This window comes from Bombina bombina, chromosome 5, assembly GCF_027579735.1.
Source record: "Bombina bombina isolate aBomBom1 chromosome 5, aBomBom1.pri, whole genome shotgun sequence".
NCBI lineage: Eukaryota > Metazoa > Chordata > Amphibia > Anura > Bombinatoridae > Bombina > Bombina bombina.
Window position 1 is genome coordinate 266,635,407 of NC_069503.1, and position 21,404 is coordinate 266,656,810.

Consider the following 21,404-nt stretch of genomic DNA (forward strand, 5'->3'; position numbering starts at 1 on the left):
GAGGATTTTCTTGGTATTTCTTTCGGATTCCTAAAATTCTTCCGATTTTACAAGATTGGGCCTATCTATCAAGCTCCGAATGGACCGCTGCTCCATGACCTGTCCGCCTGCTCTGAGCAGGCGTACAGACATCGCCGGAAATCAACCCGATTGAGTACGATCGGGTTGATTGACACCCCCCTGCTGGCGGCCCATTGGCCGCGAGTCTGCAGGGGGCGGCGTTGCACCAGCAGCTCTTGTGAGCTGCTGGTGCAATGCTGAATACGGCGAGCGTATTGCTCGCCGTATTCAACGAGGTCTGGCAGACCTGAATTGCACTGGCAGTGGATACCTGGATACCTGGCAGTAGCTATTATTGGCTAATGGCTAATATTATTATGTACTATACTACACAGTGAAAGTGAAGTATTTAAGTTATACTACTACTATTTACTTTTACATACAGTACACAGTGCAGTGAATATTTACTTTTGTCTCTCTTCTACTTTGAATTTGTAAATAATGTGACCCTGGGATGGGCAGTGGGCACTCCTGTTGGTGAGTGAGAGTGTGGTGGTGAGATTTTAATTTTGACCATCATGGAAGGGGGGCATGTCAGGGCAGAATCCGGGCACAAGCACACATCCACATGACATGAGGCATCATGATCAATCATATCATATCTCATAAATAATTGATAAATGCATGTGGTGCATGGTTGCTGGTTATGGTATGGATTGGATATGAACTAATATGGGCTGTGACTCTGTGAGGCCTGGGGCCTGGCTATTACAGTACTTAGTACTTCTACTTTGAATTTTTTTAAAAATGTGAGCCTGGTGGTGGTTACAGTGAGAGTGTGGTGGTGAGATTTTCATTTTGATCATGGAAGGGGGGCGGGGCAGAATCCAGGCACACATCCACATGACATGAGGCATCAACATCATAGATTCATATCATAAATAAAATAAAAAATTAAAAATGAGTTTATTTTTTTCTTACTTGCCTGCTTAAATATATTATCTTCAATTCTCTGCTAGTGGCTCCTTCTTTAGAGCCTGCCCTGCTTTATGTAAAGATTCCCAGAATACCATTGCTATCCCAATCCCTGATGATCTGATTCTGATTCCCATCCCCCTGTATGAGTGTATTTATGTGTATGGATGGTACTTTCAAGGGTTGGTTGATTGATGATTGTGTGTTAGTGGAGTGCAGCTGAGCCGCTTTACAATTCTGATAGAGCATGCAATCTGTAAGCTTAGGAGACAAAGGACCATTTTTGGTTCAGCATCCTAGGTAGTGCTTGCTGATTGGTGGCTGTCTACATTTTGCCACCCACCAATCAGCAATTACTACCCAGGTTCTGACCCAAAAATGGTCCAGCTCCTAAACTTACATACCTATTTTACAATTAAAGATACCAAGAGAACAAAGAAAAGTTTAGAATGGATTAAATTAAAAAGTTGTTTAAAATGAAATGCTCTATCTGAATCTTGAAAGAAAAAATGTGGGTTTCGTATCCCTTTAAAGGGACACAGTAAAGTCCAAATTAATCTTTCATGATTCAGATAAGGCATGCAATTTTAACAACTTTCAAATTTACGTGTATCATCATATTTTCTTTGTTCTCTTCTTCTTGGTGTTCTTGGCTGAAAGTTAAACTTAGGTAGGCTCATGTTCTCTTATTCTTGTGTTCTTCTTTGTTGAAAGCTAAACCTAGATAGGCTCATGCTACTTTCTAATCTAAGCCTCACTGTATGCAAGATTTTTACGAGCCCTGGCTGGGGAAAATGTAATTTTAAAATGCAGCAGCATAAAAAAAAAATAAAAGGTACAACTCCCTAACCAAAAAATTATATGGCCGAAAATGACCTAAATCGGAGGGAGGGGGGGGGGCAGCAGGATTCTATGTGCCTAGGGCAGCACAAAACCTAAATACGCCCCTGGTCTGACTATTATATGTAATATGCAGGATTCTCACTATCGCTGCTCTCTGTCTGAGTTTCCTAGCTAGAAGTGTATCTGCCTTATTGCTCTTAGAATACATTAGTTGTTTGAACCTATTCGCTGCCTCCTGAACTCTCTGGAGTTCTCTATCTTTAATAAGTTCCTTTAGGTGTTGTATTTTATCTAAGAGGGCAGGTGTGGGATTAGCTTTATTTAATTTATCCATCTGCCGAAGATCACATACTAATTTACCTAGGGGAGCTCCCTTTTCTCTTTGAATTTTTGCCATGGTGCTTATACAAAATCTCCTAATGTATGATTTAAAGGCTGCCCATCTGATTTGATGTGAAGTCCCACCTTCTGGGTTACTGGATAGATAATCTCTAACTGTCTCCTGAAGCAAACTAAGAAAGGGTGGTTCGGACCATAGCATTTGAGGGAAATTGCACATAGGTCTAGTTGAGATAGTTGTGTTCCCTGGCAAGGTAAATGAGACCGCATCATGGTCTGACCAGGAACAAGAGGACATTTTGGCATTTTGGATTCCAAGTCCAAGAGTCGGTAAAAAAATAATCCAGGCGAGAGTAATATTTATGAGTTGGGGATAGGTATGAGTAATCTCTATCCGATGGGTGTATGGATCTCCATGAGTAAAAGAACTGATACTGATATATAAGGTCTGGAAATTTGTGGCCTGTTGAATTAGTAAATGAGTCAGTAGTATCAGGTCTAGAATTTTTTCTAGCCATATCTGGGTCCCAAATTAAATTAATATCTCCACCCAAAATTAAGGTACCCTGTTTGATTTTGTCAACTAGACCTAGCAGCAAAAAATTCAGCTGTCTTTGATTGGGAGTGTAGATATTAACTAGGGTAAATGTAGAATTGTTTAATTTGCATATTAACCCGAGGTACCTTCCCTCCACGTCTTGCTCTAAGTGCAAAGGCTGGAATGAGATATTTTTATTGATCAGGATGGCTACTCCCCTACTTTTCCCACTATAGGAAGATGAAAATATATTAGGAAACTCTGTAGATTTAAGTCTAACATTTTCTCCTTCCACCCAATGTGTTCCCTGAAAAAATTCAACATCAGTTTTCAGCATGTTTAAATAGTTCAATAGCAATCTTCGCTTCGTAGGAGAGTTAAGACCTCTGGTGTTTAGCGTAGTTAGGGTTAAGGCTGGGGATTACGCCATGTCGATCTGGGGGAGGAAAAAAAATGGTTAAAGAGAGGGGAAATGGGAGGGAGGAAAGAGGGAAGAGGAGAAGGAAAGTGGGAAAGAGGGGCCTGATTAAAGAAAAGGGGAAGGCAACTGTGATGACAAAAGCTAATAACTTCCGGTGTTTCGCTCAATTGTTTGTAGTGCAACTAAGACCTGCTCATATTCTGTAATTCTTAATATCTATTTTGCAATGAATACAACTATTGGCAAGTTAAAACTGTTGACATGGATTAACAAGATGAAGGTTTCTATAGGATATATTTTCCTCTGCTTACTAAGTAAGCTAATTGGTATAGGGATAACACAAAAAAGGGGGAGGAAAGGAAGGGAGGTGATGGCCTAAAATATAGACCGTTATTAGTTGTGTTTTCTTTTAAGTGTTAGGTCCACTTAATGGTATTAAGAGGGGAGGGAGGCGGAGGACAGGTACAAAGGAGGAGGGGGTGGTGAGGCGGAGCCAGCGCCAATCAAAGGGGGTATTGGTGAATATTTAAAAGAGTTAGGGAATGTTGTATGTGCGAGTAAAGGAAGGTAGAGAAGGGAGATATGGGGGCCTATCCCCCAGGGGGCTAGCAATGAATCAAGTACGCATTAACAGAAATATATATTGGTGTCTCAAAATATAAATAGGGGATTTGAGGTTTAAAACAGACCTCAGCATGTACAGAAAAGCAAGGTAAGCATATTATATAACAGTAAAAACACAACCAATTTAAAGTCAACGAAACATATTATAAACCGGTGGTCAACCTACATTTTTTATGGATAATGCTTCGGTTTCCCAATGGTCTAGGTCCTCAAAGTGTCCATTTATGGACAAGTAACTACAATAGATCAGCCTAAGTGTATGTGGTGTTAGTCTGTGAATGAAAGCACATATAATGCGTCTCCTAATAATCAGGGGGCTGTATCATACTGTCTCATTCTCAGTTATAGGCTACTGTGATGAACTCAAATTAATCAAGTAAAGTAGGCAGCAAACATTTGAACCTCTGGTTTGTATAAAATGTAATAGCCGTGTAGTACTCTGGGGTATAATAGTGTCTGTCTAGGGTATGTGCCCAATCTAAAGAAATATGAGTGTACGTAGTGTTAATTAAGCTTGGTGGCTCATGTATCAAATAGAGGGTCCACTGTAGCAATACCTGATTAGAATATGTGTATATGCTTTCCCTAACTAATGACGTAGTGGGGTAGGAGTGGCAATAGCTATTGGCCCTCCCTAATGTGCATGGAATGGTCTACATATCAACGTATCAGGCCTGGAATTGTTACAAATAAGAAAAAAGCAAACATTGTAAAGTATACATTACAGATAGGTGTTGTAAATCTCTCACGTGGATGTAGTTTGTGAAGATGAGCAGAACACATCAACCCCTCCCCACTTCTTTAATACTGGAACCAGAGTCTTGGTTTGCCGGCTGTCAGTAGAAACATGTGCAGAGATAATAAGGTGACCATAATATACAGCAATAATAGCATAACCCAATTGGAGTCCACTGAACATATCATAAACAGGCAGTTAAGATGTGATGCTCATCTCCCGTGAGTTTTCACTTAGCTAACTTCACTATATGCAAATATAGTGAGATATTAATAATAAAAAGTAATATTGAAATATTGTGAACCACGTTTGCAGTACACAGTAGAGTCATAAGTTTGTGCAATATGCCCAAGTTACGTAGGACTTTGGGGCAACATAGTGTCTGTCTAGGGTAAGTGGTTAGCTTAGATCACTATAAGTATGTGTAATGTTGAATAGGCCTTCTTGCACAAGTATAGAGTATAGGGCACTTTGTAATCATTCTAACAAGTGCATAAATATGTGTTTTATCTAACGTATAGCATAGGAAGGGATGTCAATGGTCAGTGGTTTTCCCTATTGTGTATGAAAAAATCACTCTGTCAACATAGCAACCTAGAATTTGAACCCACAAGGAGAAAACAAATATTAAATATACATTACAGACAAGTGCTGTAGGTCTCTCATGTAGATATGGTTTGTGAAGGCAGGTAGAACATATCACCCCCTGCCCGCTTCATCCATGGAGTCTTGGTTTTGCCGCTTGGCAGTTGATAGTTGGAGTCTTTGAGGGAGTGGATCCCATTCTCTATCTGTAGGTTTCAATCTCTCCCCCCCCCCCCTGTGGGCCAGGTGTCTGAAGATCCTGTGTTCCGACAGGCCCCTTTAGCGGAGAACTTGAAGTCCGTAATAGGTCAGGAAACCAACGTTCCAATAGATCTTTTCCTTTGGATGGAGAGTCTAAAGATAGTAAAGAACCATCTTTATGGATGAGTAACTTAGTTGGGTGATTTTCTTCTTTTGAAAATATTAACCAGGAGATTGTTGTTCCTCCTTTGTGTCCAGATCCTGCTAATTCTAAGTAACAACGTTAACATAATCTTGATGTAGCCAGGACTTTGAATTTCTATCTTCAAGCTACTAGGGAATTCAAATAATCTTATAATATTATAAACTTGAACTTGAAGATCTGAGTCACTGTAAAATACTCAGACTTCCACTAACAACATAAGGGACTGATGCATCTTTTGTGTGTACTCCTTTGCCTGATTATGATGATATTGTTTGAAGTTAATTGATCCTCACAAGGAGGCGTTGTCTGTTTGTGTTCTTTTTGGAGGCACCTATTGGTGAGCAGAGACAACTTTCCCTGGTGCCATGTTGCCTATTGGAAAACAGGGGCCACTTTCCTGGGGTGCCTGGGCACCTATTGCGTACAGGGGCCACTTTCCCGGGGTGACTGGGTGCATATAATGGTGAGCCGGGGCCACATTCGCAAAATACTTGGGCTTGGTTTGGCCACTTTCCCAGGATAACTTTGGCACAGCTAATTTAATTTTCTAAAACTATTTCCCTGACTAAATACATATATACACATATAAATACATAAATATGTACACACACACTTATATCTATATATATACAGTATATATATATATATATATATATATATATATATATATATATATATATATATATAGGTGAAACTCGAAAAATTAGAATATCGTGCTAAAGTTAATATATTTCACTAATGCAACTTAAAAGGTGAAATTAATATATGATATAGACTCATTACATGCAAAGCAAGATAGTTCAAGCTGTGATTTGTCATAATTGTGATGATTATGGCTTACAGCTCATGAAAACTCAAAATCCACAATCTCAGAAAATTAGAATATTGCATGCAATCAATAAAACAAGGATTGTACATAGAACAATATCGGACCTCTGAAAAATATAAGCATGCATACTATATGTACTCAGTACTTGGTTTGGGCCCCTTTTGCAGCAATTACTGCCTCAATGCGGCATGGCATGGAAGCTATCAGCCTGTGGAACTGCTGAGGTGTTATGGAAGACCAGGATGCTTCAATAGCGACCTTCAGCTCTTCTGCATTGTTCGGTCTAATGTCTCATCTTTCTCTTGGCAATGTCCAATAGATTCTCTATGGGGTTCAGGTCAGACGAGTTTGCTGGCCAGTCAAGCACAGTAATCCCACGGTCATTGAACCAGGTTTTGGTGCTTTTGGCAGTGTGGGCAGGTGCCAAGTCCTGCTGGAAAATGAAGTCAGCATCCCCATAGAGCTCGTCTGCGGAAGGAAGCATGAAGTGCTCCAAAATCGCTTGGTAGACGGTTGCGTTGACCCTGGACTTAATGAAGCACTGTGGACCATCATCAGCAGATGACATGGCTCCCCAAATCAACACAGACTAAGGAAACTTCACACTGGACTTCAAGCATCTTGCAGTGTGTGCCTCTCTTCTTCCTCCATACTCTGGGTCCTTGGTTTCCAAAATTTGCTCTCATCAGAAAAGTGAACTTTGGACCACTGAGCAACAGACCAGGTCTGTTTTTCTTTAGCCCAGGTAAGACGCTTCTGACATAGTTTGCTGTTCACGATTGGCTTGACAAGAGGAATACGACATTTGAAGCCCATGTCCAGGATCCATCTGTGTGTGGTGGCTCTTGATGCACTGACTCCAGCCTCAGTCCACTCCTTGTGAAAGTCCCCAACACTTTTGAATGGCCTTTTCCTGACAATCCTCTCCAGGCTGCGGTCATCCCTGCTGCTTGTGCACCTTTTTCTTTCACACTTTTCCCTTCCACATAACTTTCTATTAATGTGCTTTGATACAGCACTTTGGGAACATCCAATTTCTTTTGCAATTACCTTTTGAGGCTTTCCCTCCTTATGGAGTGTGTCAATGATTGTTTTCTGCACAACTGTCAGGTCAGCAGTCTTTCCCATAATTGTGATTCCTACTTAACCAGACTGAGAAACCATTTAAAGGCTCAGGAACCCTTTGCAGGTGTTATGGCTTAATTAGCTGATTAGAGTGGGACACTTTGAGCATAGAATATTGCACCTTTCCACAATATTCTAATTTTCTGAGATTGTGGATTTGGGGTTTTCATGAGCTGTAAGCCATAATCATCACAATTATGACAACTCACAGCTTGAACTATCTTGCTTTGCATGTAATGAGTCTATTTCATATAATAGTTTTACCTTTTAAGTTGCATTAGTGAAATAAATTAACTTTTGCACGATATTCTAATTTTTCGAGTTTCAACTGTAGATATATATATATAGATATACATACACACATACATATACAGTGTGTGTATATATATATATATATATATATATATATATATATATATATATATATATATATATATATATATATATATATATATATATAAATGTTAATGTATATGATATATATGTATACATCTCAATGTTAAATACCTTTGCCTACTTTTTATTCCTAACACCTAAGACCTTGTTTCTTTGAACCTTTATAACTTTTTTTGTGCAATATTTTTTAACATAATTTGTATCAGATGGTGTTATTATGAGTGCAACTGAACTTTGTAATGTATTTTTTTTGTCTATGTGACACTGTTTTGTGTTTACTGGAGCTCTGAGGTCCCGCTAACCTGGCGAGCATTAACTTAAATTGCGCTCAAGTGATCGCGTTTACAGGGAAATGAAACCCATTTTTTTTAATTGTGGGATTTAGAAAGCTTATGCAATTTTAAACAACTTCCCAATTTACTTCTATTGTCTAATATGCTTCATTCTCTGTATATCCTTTGTTGAAAAGCATACATAAATAGGCTCAGTAGCTGCCGATTGGTGGCTGCACATAGATGCCTTGTGTGATTAGCTCACCTGTGTGCATTGCTATTTCTTTTACAAAGGATATCTGAAAAATGAAGAAAAAAAATTAAATAATAGAAGTAAATTGGAATGTTGTTTACATTTGTATTCTCTATCTGAATTGTGAAAGAAAAATTTTGGGTTTCACAACCCTTTCATTTCAACTTGTAATATGAGAAGAAAACCTGTTGCGTGCAAACAGCCGCAATAAACCTCTTATTGATCGCGCGTAACTGTTAACGTGCCACTCTTAATCTGGCTTTATACAGCTTGTATTTTTATTCTTTAGTACGTTAAAATAATGTATTTTTTTAATTACAATTTTGAGCATAAATACTAATTTACGCCTAGATTAAGAGTCTTGCGTTAGCCTTAAAAAGCAGCGTTGAGAGGTCCCAACACTGTTTTTAACGCCCGCTGGTATTACGAGTCTGGCAGGTACAGGTGTACTGCTCACTTTTCTTCCGCGACTCAAGCTTACCGCAAATCCCCTTACATCAATTGCGTATCCTATCTTTTTAATGGGATTTGCCTAACGCTGGTATTACGAGTCTCGGAAGAAGTGAGCGGTAGACCCTCTCCTGTCAAGACTTCTACCGCATTAAAAAGTCAGTAGTTAAGAGTTTTATGGGCTAACGCCGGAACATAAAACTCTTAACTAAAGTGCTAAAAAGTACACTAACACCCATAAACTACCTATTAACCCCTAAACCGAGCCCCCCCCCCCCCCACATCGGAAACACTTTAATAAATATATTAACCCCTAATCTGCCGATCGGACATCGCCGCCACTTTAATAAATATATTAACCCCTAAACCGCCGCACTCCCGCCTCGCAAACACTAGTTAAATTTTATTAACCACTAATCTGCCATCCCTAACATCGCCGACACCTACTTACATTTATTAACCCCTAATCTGCCACCCCCAATGTCGCCGCTACTATATTAAAGGTATTAACCCCTAAACCTAAGTCTAACCCTAACCCCCCCTAACTTAAATAGAATTTAAAATAATCTAAATAAAATTACTACAATTAAATAAATTAATCCTATTTAAAACTAAATACTTACCTATAAAATAAATCCTAAGCTAGCTACAATATAACTAATAGTTACATTGTAGCTATCTTTAGGGTTTATATTTATTTTACAGGCAACTTTGTATTTATTTTAACTAGGTACAATAGTTATTAAATAGTTATTAACTATTTAATAACTACCTAGTTAAAATAAAGACAAATATACCTGTAAAATAAATCCTAACCTAAGTTACAATTACACCTAACACTACACTATCATTAAACTAATTACCTAAACTACCTACAATTAATTACAATTACATAAAAAAACTAAATTACGAAAAAAAACTAACACTAAATTACAGAACAAAAAACAAAGAATTACAAGAATTTTAAATTAATTACACCTACTCTAATCCCCCTAATAAAATAAAAAAAGCCCCCCAAAATAATAAATTCCCTACCCTACACAAAATTACAAATAGCCCTTAAAAGGGCCTTTTGCGGGGCATTGCCCCAAAGTAATCAGCTCTTTCACCTGTAAAAAAATACCTCCCCCCAACATTAAAACCCACCACCCACACATCCAACCATACTCTAAAATCCACCCAATCCCCCCTTAATAAAACCTAACACTAAAAAAAACTAACACGGAATTAAGGTAGGAAAAATCCTATTGGCTGATCCAATCAGCCAATAGGATTGAGCTTGCATTCTATTGGCTGATTGGAACAGCCAATAGAATGCAAGCTCAATCCTATTGGCTGATTGGATCAGCCAATAGGATTTTTCCTACCTTAATTCCGATTGGCTGATAGAATCCTATCAGCCAATTGGAATTCAAGGGACACCATCTTGGATGACGTCATTTAAAGGAACCTTCATTCTTCGTTAGGACGTCGATGGAAGAGGATGGCTCCACGTCGGCTGGATTGAAGATAGACCCGCTCCGGATGGATGAAGATAGAAGATGCCGCCTGGATGCCGCTTGGAGGACCTCTTCTGCCCGGATCGGATGAAGACTTCTGCCCCACTGGAGGTCCACTTGTGCCCGGCTAGGTTAAGACAGCTCAAGGTAGGGAGATTTTCAGGGGGTTAATGTTTTTTTTTTTAAGGGGGGATTGGGTGGGTTTTAGAGTAGGGTTGGGTGTGTGGGTGGTGGGTTTTAATGTTGGGGGGTATTGTATTTTTTTTACAGGTGAAAGAGTTGATTACTTTGGGGCAATGCCCCACAAAATGCCCTTTTAAGGGCTATTTGTAATTTAGTATAGGGTAGGGAATTTTATTATTTTTGGGGGGCTTTTTTATATTATTAGGGGGATTAGATTAGGTGTAATTAGTTTAAAATTCTTGTAATTCTTTTTTTCCCCTGTAATTTAGTGGGTTTTTTTTTTTCGTAATTTAGTTTATTTATTTTAATTGTAATTAATTGTAGGTAGTTTAGGTAATTAGTTTAATTATAGTGTAGTTTTAGGTGTAATTGTAACTTAGGTTAGGATTTATTTTACAGGTATATTTGTCTTTATTTTAACTAGGAAGTTATTAAATAGTTAATAACTATTTAATAACTATTCTACCTAGTTAAAATAAAAGCAAAGTTGCCTGTAAAATAAATATAAATCCTAAGCTAGCTACAAATGTAACTATTAGTTATATTGTAGCTACCTTAGGGTTTATTTTATCGGTAAGTATTTAGTTTTAAATAGGATTAATTTATTTAATGATGGTATATTTATTTTGTTTAATTTAAATTATATTTAAGTTAGAGGGGTGTTAGGGTTAGGGTTAGACTTAGGTTTAGGGGTTAATAAATTTATAATAGTGGCGGCGACGTTGGCGGCGGCAGATTAGGGGTTAATAAATTTAATATAGTTGTGGCGACATTGGGGGGGGCAGATTAGGGGTTAATAAATATAATGTAGGTGTCGGCGATGTTGGGGGCAGCAGATTAGGGGTTCATAGGGATAATGTAGGTGGCGGCGGTGTCCGGAGCGGCAGATTAGGGGTTAATAATATAATGTAGGTGTCAGCGATAGCGGGGGCGGTAGATTAGGGGTTAATAAGTGTAAGATTAGGGGTGTTTAGACTCAGGGTTCATGTTAGGGTGTTAGGTGCAGACATAAAATTCCTTTCCCCATAGGAAACAATGGGGCTGCGTTAGGAGCTGAACGCTGCTTTTTGCAGCTCAGCCCCATTGTTTCCTATGGGGAAATCGTGCACAATCACGTTTAACCAGCTTACCACTGACTTATGCAACGCTGGTATTGAGGTTAGATGTGGAGCTAAATTCTGCTCTACGCTCACCTTTTTGCGGCTAACGCCAGGTTTAAAAAAACCTGTAATACCAGCGTTGTCTTAAGGGAGCGGTGGGAAAAAAAGACTTGTTAGTACCGCAAGCCTTACCGACAAAAACTCGTAATCTAGCCGTTATATTTTAAGGATTGTATCAAACATACTGTATATACAAATCAACATTTGAAATACCTTTTTTATTGGGTTGTGTTGAATCAAAGATTATAATTAAAAGTAAAGAGAAAGAAAACTAAGAGCTCGCTTCCATTAGTACCAGGTTTCCATTGAAATATGTAGAGCATTGTGTGCAGTCGCTCTTTTCGTGACGTTGAATTTCTTGAAAATTTATTAATTGCTATGGTAACCCGACCTTACACTATAAAATGTACGTTTAACGCCTGTGCTCCTTACCTGTGATCACATCTAAACAGAAACAAAAACAAAGATAAACTTTTTTTAGAATACATATTTTTTACATATAAGCAAATACTATTTTTCTTTCCTATGACATGGAGAGTCCACAACGTCATTCCAATTACTAGTGGAATATTCAACTCCTGGCCAGCAGGAGGAGCAAAGAGCATCCCAGCAAAGCTGTTAAGTGTAACTTCCCTTACCCATAACCCCAGTCATTCTCTTTGCCTCTGTCAATGGAGGTTTTGCAAAGTTGGTGTCTGAAGATATTTAATCCTTTTATGGGTACTTTACCCTGCAAGCAAGGATTAGGCGTCTAGCTGTGTCCACGTCAATCTCTTGAGTAAGAGTGGTGGTGGCTTTTAGCAGTTAAAAGGCGGCAAGGTAGTCTTTGCTTTGCTTTTAACACTTTGCTACCCCTTTATAGAAAGCCAGAGTTGCTTAATCTGTTCTTTCTTTTTCTACAGGTCCCTGTCAGAGTTTGCTTCTCTGACACACCTAAGAAGCCATTCCCGGTCCCTGCCAGGATAAAGTTTTTTTCTGCCAGACCACGGGCTGCTGAATAAATAAGGGAATAAAGTCCCTTTATTCCCTTATCCCTCAATGGCTTGTGGTCTAGGTGAGGGGGTTTAATGAAAAGGGGACTTTTGTCTTTTTTATTATTCTCTGTGGGGCAGACTCTATTGACTTACTTTAAGGCATTTCTCATATGAAGCTTATAGTTTTAGCTTCTGCATTCCGGTTAGTGTCTTTTATTAGTGGCAGCATCTCTAATTACAGGAGGTCGTTGCCCGCTGGTCTGGGAGACTTTACAGTTCAAACGTCTGGTAGATTAAGGACCTCTAATCATCCATGTTTAAATGTATCTGGTAACAGAGGTTTTTATCACTGCTTGTTCCGTGCTTTATTAGAGGGTTTACAAGGAATTTAGAGTGTTTGTGATTCTCTGTATATAATGCTGCCCGTGACGGCTGTGATATTACGCTTTAATCTCTCAGTGAAGACGGTGCTATTTTTGAGTCCTAGATACGCTGTGACTTTTCCCTCCTCTGCATTTTCAGCTGCATAATTATATGCAGTGTCTTTAGTAGAAACAGATCCCTCAACTGTTGCTTCTACGTCTACATCGACAAGTGGAATCGCTTACGTTATTTCTGTAAGGCCCGACTGTATTAGTTGCTTAATGATGGGAATGTCTGTTACTCTTTAATAGCGACAGCACTTCTGTTTATAGGAAGAGGTTTTTACTTGCTGTTCCGTGACTGCATTGAGAGACTGTTTGTACTTTCTGCAATCAGGGCCGGCTCAAGACATCGTGCTGCCTGGGTCCGAGAATGAAATGACGCCCCCCATAGTAAATTACTGAATAATATATCAACACACTAGCCTGGCCACCCCCCTTACTAATGCAACCAATGCTTATGCACAATTGTGCAATAAGTGGGAAAGAAGTTAGAGTTATGTCCCACAAAGAAAAAACACACAGGAAGCAAAATGTATAGGAAATTAGAAGACAGGGCAGTCTAAAATTGCATTTCCTATTAGCCCAAAGACTCCAAACAAAAACCATGGCCACTCTACACATGCACATTGCATGCACCTTGCCACATCAGAAATCCTAATCAAAAGACATGGCTACTGCATACTTTATGCCATTCAATTGATCCAGCTGACAAGAATAGGGTGTAGTAGGGACTTTCAAGTTAAAGGCATGGTGGAAATTTCCAATAGTCACATGTTTATAAAAAAAAATTGCAAACAGGAGATAAATTGCACTGTTTCCTATATATATACACACACATACCTATATACATATATTATTATATATAATATATATATATATATATATATATATATATATACACATATACATACACACACATATATAATTATATATAATATATATATATATATATATATATATACATATATATATATATATATATATATATATATATATATATATATATATATATATATATATACACACACACATGTACATACACACACATACTCATAAACACATTAATATACAGTGATACACACACATACTCATAAACACACTAATATACACTGATACACACACATACTCATAAACACACAGATATACACTGATACACACATACACACACACATACTCATAAACACACAGATATACACTGATATACACTGATACACACATACTCATACACACACACACATACTCATAAACACACAGATATACACTGATACACACTGATACACACATACACACTGATACACCCACATATACTCATGAACACACAGATAGCACTCATACACACTGATACACACATACACACTGATACACCCACATATACTCATGAACACACAGATAACACTGATACACACATACATACTCATACTCATAAACACACAAATATACACAGAACAATTTACAAAATGCAGATAATCTATTGTAAGAGGCAATGTGACTGCACTACATACTAAACAGCAGTTGATATAACACAAGTTTGCCCACAGCTCCATGTTAGACATATTCAATCACATATATTTAATTATATTTGTTTGCCAGATAAAAATGACCTTATATAGAGGTGTCACTGAATTTCAGAATTTATGCATAAATTGAATATTATCGTCAACACTAAATATTTGGTTGAGAGACAGCCACCCTACCTTCTTTTTGCTACTGCTGCAAGCAAGGGACAAGTCTGAGTCAGTCTTCCACAGGGAGGGGAGGGGTGAAGCGTAGAGCTAAACAAGCGTTGTGCCGTATCTTCTATAATAAAACTCAGTTGCCAGAGCATCACCCCTTCCTCTCCTCAACGATCAACCTAGCCGTAATTCAGTATGATAAAAAACAGACACCACACCAGAGGAGTAGAGGGGAAGGGGGGTTGATGTAATGTAAAACAACTGCAGCGTTCTGCAGAGCGGTTGCCTCTTTCTGATTGAAGTCAGGAATGGACAGGAGCGATCTGCCCAGTTCCCACAATAATTAACTCATACACTGAAATGCCACTCCCTCTCAAGTGCCGCCTGGGTCCGTTGGACCCACTTGGTCCCATGGTTGGGCCGGCCCTGTCTGCAATATTTATCGAGCCTCTGCCTCTCATTATAGGATAGTGAAATATCAGATTTTTTTTACCACGGCTTGTGCCCAGTGGCGTATTTATGTTTTGTGCTGCCCTAGGCACTCAAAATTCTACTGCCCCCCCCCCCCCCGCAAAGGTTTTAGGCCTTTTATCCCACTTAATATTTTTTGGGGTCAGTGTGTAGCTTACATACATTAGCACTAAGAGTTTATGGTTAGACATCACAAGCATATCCCTGGTCAAATTTCTCACCACAAACGCTTCCACTGCAAAAATGCCGGTGTCTCTAAATGAAGCAATGGATTAAAGGAGCACTGCCTGTAAAGAGCGACCTTAATCAGCACATGTGTCTTGTCTTCTCTGTAAAAGCCTGCACTTTATCGCTCACTGTACTATGTGCTGGCTTTTAGAGAGAGGATAGGACAGATGTGCTGCCCCTCCCAAATCTGCTGCCCTAGGCACCGGCCTTGTTGGCCTAGGCCATAATATGCCCCTGCTTGTGCCTAATGATTTATGGGTTATATTTTGTAAGCTTTTATTATGTTCACAACATCCCTTTAAAATGTCTAATACTGGATTTAATTTATGTGTTTTTTAAACAATATGCCTTTCAACTTTGTGGCAGTGCAATTTTCTGTCATAATTTTGCTGCCTGCGAGGAGTGGGATGTCACTTCTGCTTTTGGCACTGTGGTTGGAGGGAATAAGCCTTTACAGGCTGCTCTCGGCTCTCTATAGTGTAAAATTTAAATGTGTAATTTGAATAAGGAGCGGGATGCATCGTGTTTTGGTTGCTGTGATGCCGGTATTAAGAATCCAGTGCTGTTTAGCACAATATTATGTTCTATCTGTTGAATCAGATCTAGAGTTTGTTATATTTTAATACAAGAAGGAGTGGGGCTCTGAGGTATGGGGCTCAAGACTTCTTATGGTGGCTACTGGAGCTTTTTATTTTGTTAAAATAATCCTGTCTCTCCGTTTTTCTTAGCATTCATGAATGTTTGCTGCCATCTAGTGACGGTCTTAAGTAATTACTAATTGTTAGTATTTTCCTTTAGAGGTGGCTATTTACCTATTTTTCCATAAAAGGTAGTTTTCCGCTTATGTTATTTTATGTAAGACTTCAACTTATATCTGTTTTCTGTGGACCAAATGAGGGTCATCTTCACAGATATGCTGTTCAGTTCAAAGTCTTTTGACTCTTTGTTTTTCTTTCTTTTATTAATCCTATGAATAAGAAAGAATTTCATGTATAAGTTATAAGTCTTTGCAGGCTGTACATTCAAAATTGATATTTAGGATTTTTTTTTTTTTTTTAAAGGATATTGTCTTTCTTTTACTGTAGACACATATCCGGGGGGTTTGTTCTGCTTATTGCCTTTTATTTTGTCTGTTTGACAACTTACATATATGTGTGGAAAAGAATGGTTCCTTTTTCAAAACTCCAGAGCAAAAATGACATATGTGAGTGGAGCAGAGAGTTTGAACTTGGAATTCCATTAAGAAGTAACTTAAACTGAGGTTATAATATATACAGGAGTTTTTTATAAGCATTGTCTGCTTATTTTTCTTGTGAATAATTCTAAGATTTATGTTTTGGAATTTTATTTTTCATGGTTTATCGTTTCTCTAAACAGTAAATCATAGGATTGAGATTGCTATAAGCATTATCTTTGCTTATTTTAATCCTTTTCTAGTGTATGTTTGCAGTATTCTGCTGTGCAGGTATATGCTTAATTTTAAAAGTGAATCTGGAAACAAGATATTTATCCTTCTTTTTCTTTGAAGGGACAAACTCTTTGCATAACAGCCTATATTCCTAGTAGAGGATTAGGGACTAGGGGCTTTTTATGGTTTCCAAAGAGGGAACAAATTTTTAGTCTCATCCTAGACCTAAAGTGTTCTCATCAAATTCCTTGTTCCATTTTTTTTTGGTTCAGGAAGGTCAGTACATGACGACCATACACCTGAAGGATGTGTACTTTCATGTTCCCATTCACAGGGAACATCACCAGTTTCTTAGGTTTGCCCTTCTGGACAAACATTTCCAGTCTGTTGCATTTCCGTTTGGTCTTGCCACGGCTCCCAGAATATACAAGGTTTCTGGGGGCTCTACTGGTAGGGATCAGATCCCAGGGAATTGCTGTGGTGCCTTATCTGGACGACATCTTGGTTCCGGCGTCATCTTTTAATCTAGCTAAATCTCATACAAGATATGTTATCTTTTCTTCGTTTCCACGGGTGGAAAGTGAATCTGTAAAAGAGTTATCTAGATCCAACTACAGGATTGTATTTTCTAGGGGCAATCATAGATTCCCTGTCCATGAAGTTTTTCCAGATGGACCTCAGAAGATCCAATCTTCTTTCTTCTTGCCTTTCTCTCCAGTCTGCTATTCACTCATCAGTGGTTCAAAGCATGGAGATGATAGGTCTGATGGCGGCTTCCATGGATATCATTCCTTTTGTTCGGTTCCATTTACAACCTCTGCTGCTTTGCATGCTCAGTCACAAAGGATAAATCTGGGTACCCTACCTAGAGCTTTTCTCTTGTGGTGGATTTCACAGGACTTTCTGTCTCGGAGGTCTTGCTTCCTGAGACCATTCTGGGTGATTGTAACTACGGACGCCAGCATGTTAGGCTGAGGAGCTGTTTGGGATTCTCTAAGACCTCAGGGACTGTGGTCTCGGGAGGAATCTTCTCTTCCCATAAGCATTTTGGAATTGAGAGCAATCTTCAATGTCTTGACAACTTGTCCTCAATTATCTTTAGTCCAGTTTATCAGATTCCAGTCGGACTACATCACCTCAGTGGCTTACATCAACCGCCAGGGAGGTACTTGGAGTTCCTTGGCCATGAAGGAGGTGTCTTGCATTCTGGTGGCTCATTGGTCTATGCCAAGAAAAAAAAATGTTTTCTCGCTTTGGATGCAAAAGGTCCCGGGTTCAGATCTCTGACATGCCCAAACAGTGGGTGGAAGCTCAGGTTTGTCTCCTATCTGCCATCCACTTCCCCTGAGTGGACAATTGGGTGGCAGTTTCTCTCAGTAGACAGACTTTTCTTCCTGGAGAGTGGGCACTCCTTCTTGTCTAGATGCCAAGCTTCCAAAGTACAGTTCTAGGTCAAGACCACTCTGATAGATGCCTTGTCGGTTCATTGGGTTTTTCGGACTAGCATTCCTGTTTTCCTCTATTTGCTCACCTTCTATGAGTCTTTGCTTGTATCAAGCATGGGAGAGTGTCTGTGATCTAATAGCTCCTGCCTAGCATGCAGGATCTGGTTTGCGGATATGGTGAAGAGGTCATTTCTTCCACCTTGGAGGTTCCTCTGAGGAAGGACCTTGTAATTCAGGGTCCTTTTCTCCACCTAACTATAGTTTTTTCTGAAGCAGACTTCTTGGAAATTGAACGTCTAGTCCCATCATGATGTGGTTTATCTGCAGCGGTCTTTGATACTATGCTTCAGGCTCATAAACCTAATCCTCACAAGATTTACCATAAGATGTGGTGTAAGTACCTTTTTTGGTGTGAAGCTAAAGGTTGAGTCGGGTGAGAATTCCCTGAATTTTCTTGTTTCTTCAGGATGGCCTGGGGGAAGGTTTGCCAGGCAGTACTCTGACAGGTCAGATTTCTGCACTGTCTATTCTTTTGCTAAAACGTCTGGTAGATTTTCCAGATGTTCAAGCTTTTGTTCAAGCCATGGTCAGAATCATCAGGCCTGTGTTTATCCCGGTTGCTCCTCTTGGAGTCTTATCTTAGTTCTTATAGTTTTGCTGCAGGCTCTGTTGGAGCTGATGCCTATTGTTGATATTAGGTTGTTGTCTTGGAAGACTCTTTTCTTCTTGCTTTTTCTTCCGCTCAGAGTTTCTGAACTTTCAGCTCTGCTGTGTGGTTCCCCCATACCTTATTTTTAATGCAGATAACGCGGTCCTTCGTTCTAAATTGGGGTTTTCTCTCTAAGGTGATGTTGGATTGAAATATTAATCTGGAAATTGTTGTTCCTTCTTTTTGCCCTAATCCTTCTTCTCATAACTTGCATAACTTGGATGTTGTGCATGCTTTAAAATTTTGCCTACAAGCTTCTCCAGATTTTCGACAATCTTCTGCTCTGTTTGTTCTTCTCTAGAACGCGTAAGGGTCAGAAGGCCACTTCTACTACTCTTTCCTTCTGGTTAAGACTTATGATTGAGACTACTGGTCAGCCGTCTCCTGAGAGGATTGCAGCTCATTCCACTAGGGCTATCTCCTCATCTTGGGCTTTCAAAAATAAAGCTTATTTGGATCAGTTTTGCAAGTCGGCAACATGGTGTTCTTTGCATTCCTTTTTCAAATTCTACAAATTTGATACTTTTGCCTCGGCTGAGGCTCCTTTTTTAAGAAGGGTTCTTCAAGCAGTGGTGCCTTCTGTTTAGGTCCTCCTGCCTTTTTCTACCTCCCTGTTCATTCTGTGTCTTCTAGCTTGGGTATTGGTTCCCACTAGTATTTGGAATGACGTAGTGGAGTCTCCATGTCATAGGAAATAAAACAAAATTTATGCTTACCTGATAAATTTCTTTCTTTCCGGACATGGAGAGTCCACGACCCCACCCTCTTTTTAATTATAATTCAGCAGTTTTTTGTGTCAACCTCAGGCACATTTTCACCCTTATGTTTCTTTTTCCATTTTCCTTTGGCTTAATAACTGGGGGTTTTGGGTAAGGGAAATTACACTTAACAGCTTTGCTGGGGTGCTCTTTGCCTCCTCCTGCTGGCCAGGAGTTGAATATCCCACTAGTAACTGGAATGCCATTGTGGACTCTCCATGTCTGGAAAGAGAGAAATTTACCAGGTAAGCATTTTTTTTATTAGAATTATATTTTCCACTTTATTAATATATGTAATATGTATTGCTGCCCTAGGCATAGGTCTAGTTTGAAGTTTGTAGATATGTGCTTGCATAAATTGTTATATGTAAATACATACTGATATTTCCATAAGAACATAAGCGCAACTTTTCTTATACATGGGACAACAATAAATATTACAATGAAACACTTGCATTGTTTGCAAGATTTAACATTTCATTGGAAACCAGGCATCAACAAGCTCCTTTTTTCCTCTTTTACACTTAGTTACACTGGGTGTAATTTTTGTCATTGTATCAATAGCCTCCGACAGTGTATTAACAGTTTGCGCTTTCATTGGAAACCTGCTGAAATTAAGGTATAATGTGCCATTGGAAGCAGTTGATAAATGAAATTGCTTCCGACCGCATATTTAGCAGTTTGCGAGTGCACGCAAACCTAATTACGGCTCAGTGGCAGCAAGCCCTAATTTGGTAATGTTGTGCCAACTACATCTAATAGATTATTATCAACAAACCAATATAGATGTGCAATTCAAAAGGCTCATCTAGTTGTTTCTGATTATTAGGCAAGTTGCTTCTACATGCAGCTTGTTGAATATATTTCTTACCTAATCAAGTTAATTTTGATGAGCTAATACATTGACATGAAAGTTTAAATTCTATATTTGTTACAGATTTTTTCATGTTGACGAAAATTTGTAAGTATTCTCTTTTTATATATAAATATATATATTTCTTTTTCAGGATGTGGAGTAAATTTTACTGGATCAAATGGGCAAATAGTAACTACAAACTACCCAAATAAATATGACAACAACTTAAACTGTAACTACAGTATTATGGCTGATGCAGACACCTATGTTGTACTGGTTTTTGAGACTTTTGAGCTAGAATGTAAGTACTACTAATTTTATATTTTTAAATTACAGGGACAATAAAGGCTGTGAGGTCCTACATCAGCAATATCCTGGTTTATCAATCTGTTGGTTTATTAAAAGATAATATTAAATGGCTTGTTATTGATATAAAAAAGATAACAGTGTGGTAGTATCAAACATTTTTTTAGATTTGCTATAATATGCTTAAACTTGTATTATATTTTTAGTGCATTCAAAGTACTATGGATATTTTCTACAATGGACATTATTCTTTCATATTTCTGTCCCAAAATATGGGTTTGCCATTGCAGTCATATATGGTTGTGTATTTGAAAATATCCCTTTGACAGTAAAGTCAGAATTAAAGGGACAGTCTAGTCAAAATTAAACATTCAAGATTCAGATAGATAATTGTAAGTAACTTTCCAATTGACTTTTATCATCAAATTTGATTTGTTCCCTTGGTGGTATTTTTGAAACGCTAAACCTAGGTAGGCTCAAACGGATTTCTAAACCTTTTTTCTCACGAGTATGAAGT

General features: G+C 38.5%; 1 protein-coding gene across 1 annotated transcript in view; it reads left to right on the forward strand.

Moving 5' to 3' along the window:
* Positions 1 to 21,404, forward strand: part of CUBN (cubilin) — a 749,121-nt gene that overhangs the window by 589,148 nt on the left and 138,569 nt on the right. The window contains exon 56 of the mRNA XM_053713984.1: positions 20,733 to 20,886. Within this exon, the coding sequence (XP_053569959.1) occupies positions 20,733 to 20,886 (154 nt within the window). The remainder of the gene's footprint in view (positions 1 to 20,732; positions 20,887 to 21,404) is intronic.